Consider the following 6,132-nt stretch of genomic DNA (forward strand, 5'->3'; position numbering starts at 1 on the left):
ATATATATATACATAGATATATATATATATATATATATATATATATATATATATATACATAGATATATATATATATATATATATATATATATACATAGATAGATATCTCTATATGTATATACATATATATATATACATATATATATATATATATACATATAGAGATATCTATCTATATCTATCTATATCTATCCATCTATATCTATCTATCTATCTATCTATCTATCTTTCCGTATCTATATAGCTACATCTATATACACGTCTATATCTATACATCTACATCGCTACATCTACGGCTCCATGCCCACAGCTCTATAGACATATCTATACATCCACCCCATCGACTTCCAGGGTTTTCCAAGCAACTTGGCCTTCCGGAAACGGGGACTTAGAGCGAAAACGCCGGCCGGCCGCGAGCAACTTGGGCGGCCGGGAACGGGTAGGACCGACAGTGCGGCACACGGGCTGGGCTGCCCGAGGTCCGGGGAGCCCCTGGCGGGACCCTCGGGGGTCTGCCCCATGGTGGTCTTCCTGGGACTTGGGCGGGTTGGACCGCCGGTGCGGCACCCGGGCTGGTCCTCCCGAGGTCCGGGGAGCCCCTGGCGGGACCCTCGGGGGTCTGCCCCATGGTGGTCTTCCCGGGACCCGGCCCGGGACTTGGGCGGGTTGGACCGCCGGTGCGGCACCCGGGCTGGTCCTCCCGAGGTCCGGGGAGCCCCTGGCGGGACCCTCGGGGGTCTGCCCCATGGTGGTCTTCCCGGGACCCGGCCCGGGACTTGGGCGGGTTGGACCGCCGGTGCTGCACCCGGGCTGGGCACCCCGAGGTCCGGGGAGCCCCTGGCGGGACCCTCGGGGGTCTGCCCCATGGTGGTCTTCCCGGGACCCGGCCCGGGACTTGGGCGGGTTGGACCGCCGGTGCGGCACCCGGGCTGGTCCTCCCGAGGTCCGGGGAGCCCCTGGCGGGACCCTCGGGGGTCTGCCCCATGGTGGTCTTCCCGGGACCCGGCCCGGGACTTGGGCGGGTTGGACCGCCGGTGCGGCACCCGGGCTGGTCCTCCCGAGGTCCGGGGAGCCCCTGGCGGGACCCTCGGGGGTCTGCCCCATGGTGGTCTTCCCGGGACCCGGCCCGGGACTTGGGCGGGTTGGACCGCCGGTGCTGCACCCGGGCTGGGCACCCCGAGGTCCGGGGAGCCCCTGGCGGGACCCTCGGGGGTCTGCCCCATGGTGGTCTTCCCGGGACCCGGCCCGGGACTTGGGCGGGTTGGACCGCCGGTGCGGCACCCGGGCTGGTCCTCCCGAGGTCCGGGGAGCCCCTGGCGGGACCCTCGGGGGTCTGCCCCATGGTGGTCTTCCCGGGCCCGGGACTTGGGCGGGTTGGACCGCCGGTGCGGCACCCGGGCTGGTCCTCCCGAGGTCCGTGGAGCCCCTGGCGGGACCCTCGGGGGTCTGCCCCAAGGTGGTGTTCCCGGGAGACGGCCCGGGACTTGGGCGGGTTGGACCGCCGGTGCGGCACCCGGGCCGGGCGTCCCGAGTTCCGTGGAGCCCCGGGCGGGACCTTCGGAGGTCTACCGGCCGGGGCCGGGACCTGGCCGGCACCCGGGCTGGGCTTCGCGAGGTCGTTGGGAGCCGGCTCTCTGGAACAAGCAGCAGCTTCCCTATATATCCGGCGGAGGGTGCCTGACGTCCCTGGCGAACCGGGACGGAGTTCCACGTCACCACCGGGAAAACCCGGCCAGGCAGGCCGACTTCGATGGAGCGAGGGTCGGATGCGGCCGGCAAATCCGACCTCATTGACTTCCAGGGTTTCTCAAGCAACTTGACCTGCCATAAACGGGGACTTAGAGCAAAACTGCCGGCCGGCCGCGATCAACTTATGCGGCCGGGAACGGGCACTTTGGGTACATCGACATCTACAGGACACCTAAATGGATAAATCTGGATGGAATTTTCTGTCTTTTTACCTAATTTTGTGAGGATTCAGAGGGAAAATGAAAAAAACACAGATTTTTTTTTCTAATTCTTGCTACTTTTTACTAAATTTCTAATTCTAAATTTTCAGCTAATCATCCAACTATGGTATCAAAAGAAAGCTCTATCTCTCCTTGAAAAAACAATATATAGTTTATATGGGTACACTATTCACAGTAAAAGAGAATCATCGCTGAACCGACATAGCGCAAAAATGGCAAAATTTCTCCGGGATTGAAGGGGTTAAACAACCTTAATTTAAAATAAAACTCTAAAGTCATCTGCAATATTATAACAAATGTTTGAATTCGGTATAAATTATTAAGGTTACAAAAGGGTTGGGTGTGTGACTTATTACCAGATGGTAAATAATAATGAAAGGTAATCACGAAAAAGCTGTGTAATTAAAGCCTTCATTCATCCCAAAAAGTGCCAATGTTTTTAATGTATAAAAGCTGCTTGTGGGTGGACATACAGATAATGGAGTTCTGACAGTATAAGTGTAGTTAAGTTTGTAAATTACTGTAGTGCTACAATGATAATGGGTTTGTTTAGTTTACTTTTGGTATTGGAGAATTGGGAATTCAAGAGTTATAGAGTTGGGGGTATTATACTGTACCTTTGAAGGAGCAGAGAGACATCTGTTATGAATAGGGCATAGGGAAGAACCTTGAAAATAGAAAAGAGGATTTTAAAGTGGATCTGCTGTTTTATAGGAAACCAAGGCATCATTTTCAGTATGGAGGTAATGGCATTCTGGAGGAAAGAAAAGAGAATTCTGGTGACTGGGTTGAGAACAGATTGTAGAGCATATATGTATGCAGCAGGAAACCAATGAGCAAGGAATTGCAGTAGTCTAGATGGGAAATGCATAATTATTTTGGTTGCAGATTGAGAGTGTAGTGGGCAATGTTAGCAATATTTAGAAAAAAAGCTTCTTTCTTAATAGGGGTCTTAAATAATAAGTAAATCCAGTTACCCCTAGGCAACATGCAGTTGCCACAGGTCAAATAGTGGTAAGTCAGTGTAAAATGAAATTGAAGTTAGTTGTTGGGTGGGATTTTGGCAGAAAAATAAGTAGCTCAGTCTTAATCTTAATTGAGAATGCCAGAACCTACATCTTTATGAAAACATTTATTTGCTTTTTTTAGATCTGCATGTGTAGGTAGAGTACAAACATTTATGGTGTAGAGATTATGAAGTTACTATTTTTATTTATTTGTTATGGTATCATTATTCCAAAGCACTATGCAATATGCAAGATGGGCATAACCAGCTGTACATCACAATTTGGATTTACATGAATTATGAAAATTGGTATATTAAGAATATTTTATACTGTATTTCTACTTTTTTTCACATAACTAAAATCTGGAATTGTCGGTAGGTTCTCAGGGGTCTGGAAACCGTTGTGGTATTTACAGGTGCCTTGACAATCGTTTGGTGCTTTCAGTATTGCCTTTAGCTTTCCTGGTATAAAAAAACTCAACCCATTGTAAATTCCCTATGAAAAATGTGTTTTGTTTTTCAGTTTACAGGAAGGAAGGGGTGTGGAACAAGATTAGAACCGTAGTTTGATTTATTTATTAATTTTACACTAGGCAATTGCTTGATCAGCATTCATGTCTGTTGATCAGTTCATAGATCACATAGATCACAGATAGAAGCAGGTCTGCAGAAATAACACTCATATTTTTTTTTAGTTTAAAGAAAACTTATGTAGAACGACTCCTATTTGAGAAAAACTTCGGAATTTGTAGTTTTGAAGAATATATTCTTAAAAGTTTTCAGAGAATACCTATTATCTAAAAACTAAAAAATCTAAAAAACCTTTTAGTTTTTTAGATTAAAAACTTTAATCAGACCTTAGTCTCACAACTCCCCTTGCTGTGTTAGCCTCTACCCAATAACTTTTTTCTAAACTACTCCTTTCTCTTACCCCGATTCTCCACCCAATCACCACTTTTCTTGCACTCACTATATATATTTTAACCCTGCGCCCCATTCACACCTCGATTACCGAGCCTGACGCTGGAAATATTGTAAAGCGTGAAATAAAACCAAGGACCGTTCTTTGCATGTGCCCTTTGGAATGCTTGCTCTGTGTACCAGACGTACTATCATGTTTCACCTTTTTATTTCTCTTCCTTCTCACGAAAGCACATACTTGGATATGCTTATGAGACACCTCCTTCCGTAGCACACTCTCATTTGTACTAAGAGCATGCACTTCAGCCATATTCCGTAGTTCACATGCTAGAGGTAAAAAAAAAAAAAACACCACTCGCATCTAAAAATAAATAGAACCCCCCCACACTTTTTATTTAAGTTGCAAAAAATGACTTACCTTTAGGATAAGCTGTAGCTTCAGAGCTGCAATGCAGTGACCTGTCTATGGTCATGTTTTTGCTCCACTTCTTGAAACCTGAAGCATCTTATTAGGGGCAGGAAAGAAATCCCACTGAAATCAGGGGGAGTGGTGGGGGTCTCATTAGACCCCCCTGGAACTCTTATGAAAGCCAGAGCTTTAATCACTTAAATATGATTATTCTCCTGGGTCTCGCACTGCTCATGAGACTGTTAATCAGTACTTCCCTCTTGACTCTGTCAGTGTGCACTATCCTTCTCTTTTGCCTTGTCTGATAAGACATAGCTGCTTCCAAGATCACTACTTGACCCTCTTTTATACTTTATTTACACCTCACCGCAAAACCAGTTCATTTCATTTTCCAATGTAGCCATCCACTTTCCAATTTATCCATCCCCCTGCAGGTATATCCCACGGAACCAATAATCTTCCCTTCTTCTTCTATCCCAAGAACCTCCTGTCAACAATTAAAGAACTATTATTGCATCTATATCTTTCTTCTATATCCAAACAGGGTTTTTATTAACATAATGTATAAAAAGTACTAAGTCAATTACTGCCACTGTATAAGCAAGAAAGACAATTTTTTGGCATTAAACAAAATAATCAAAAAATGATTTGTCTTTGGGAAACAAATGTACGTGGCATCTAATTTTCTATGTGAATGTGAGACGTCCTTAATGTCAGATATTTCAATATACGTAACAGTATGTCTTGCAAAAATAATGACACTGACTTTGTATGCCCCATTACTGGTGCCTTAAAACCCGAGTGCTTTTCCTCATTCACAGCATTAATTAAGAACCCTAACATCCATATGTGAATCTCTTCCTTTTTTGTAGCTATAAACCCCTTTTAGCAAACACGTTTGACTATAACATCAATAAGCAGCCCCAAAACATCACAAGCCCTATGCCCTTAAAACTTTCACTAAGAAAATTACTGTGGGGGGTTCTCCAATATACTGGAGTGGGTGACAAGTAACAATCGGGTATTTTCTTATTTGGTTATAGAATCTGATGAGGAAACAGAAGAAAAACAGGACAGTGAAAAGCCTCTTGTATAGAGAAATGCAAAGGTGAGCTAAAAATTGTATTAAGTTTGATATATATGCTTATATCCTTTTTGACAGCTACACAAAAGATAACTTTTTTAGTACCTTACTAATTTTGTTGTTCCTATGTCTTTCTGCTGTTAGAATTGTAGCATTGCTTTTACTGCCTGAAGCCTTACTCGAAACACAGATGCATCTTTGTTGCCGGATATTCCCGCGGCACTGTTTACAAGAAATTAAGCCAATTGGAGCCTTTGACCTGGGTATGCATTACAAGGGCTTCTGTGTTTGCTTCTGCTTTTGACGTGAATACCATAGGACTGCAGAATCCCAGTCGGTGTCCTGGAAAATCCCGAGGAAATGACTTGCTGAAACTATGAAGTGAATCTGCTCAGTTCTTTTGACATGTTGGCCATCTACTGCTTTTCACATTTGGGGGAGTCCTTTAGGTTCATTGGCTGTGATAAGGCTACATGACTTGCACTGGACTAGACTAGTGACTACTAATGTCTCTGTAGTGTGACAATGTAGGGCTTTTTTCAATACAGATTGTATAAAAACATGGACTGTTGGCTCTGCATTTTCATATTACCTATTCTGTATATGAATAATATGGAAGATTGTATTTACTTACATTACACGATGCATGAGTTCTGTGGGTCTATTATGTAAAGACTACTTTACTTATTCAGGTTTTGTGCTTAGTTAAAAGTATCTGTTTTTATGAGTTCACCATCAGGCT

The 6,132-nt window shown here is 44.9% G+C and overlaps 1 protein-coding gene across 1 annotated transcript in view; it reads left to right on the forward strand.

Annotated features, from left to right (window-relative positions):
- Positions 1-5,402, forward strand: part of LOC149286659 (STARD3 N-terminal-like protein) — a 26,121-nt gene extending 20,719 nt beyond the window's left edge. Inside the window, exon 7 of the mRNA XM_089493846.1 lies at positions 5,350-5,402. Within this exon, the coding sequence (XP_089349972.1) occupies positions 5,350-5,402 (53 nt within the window). The remainder of the gene's footprint in view (positions 1-5,349) is intronic.
- Positions 5,403-6,132: the final 730 nt, after the last annotated feature.

Source organism: Sceloporus occidentalis, unplaced genomic scaffold (assembly GCF_023333645.1).
Source record: "Sceloporus occidentalis isolate IW3139 unplaced genomic scaffold, rSceOcc1.0.p SCAF_67, whole genome shotgun sequence".
Classification (NCBI taxonomy): Eukaryota; Metazoa; Chordata; class Lepidosauria; order Squamata; family Phrynosomatidae; genus Sceloporus; species Sceloporus occidentalis.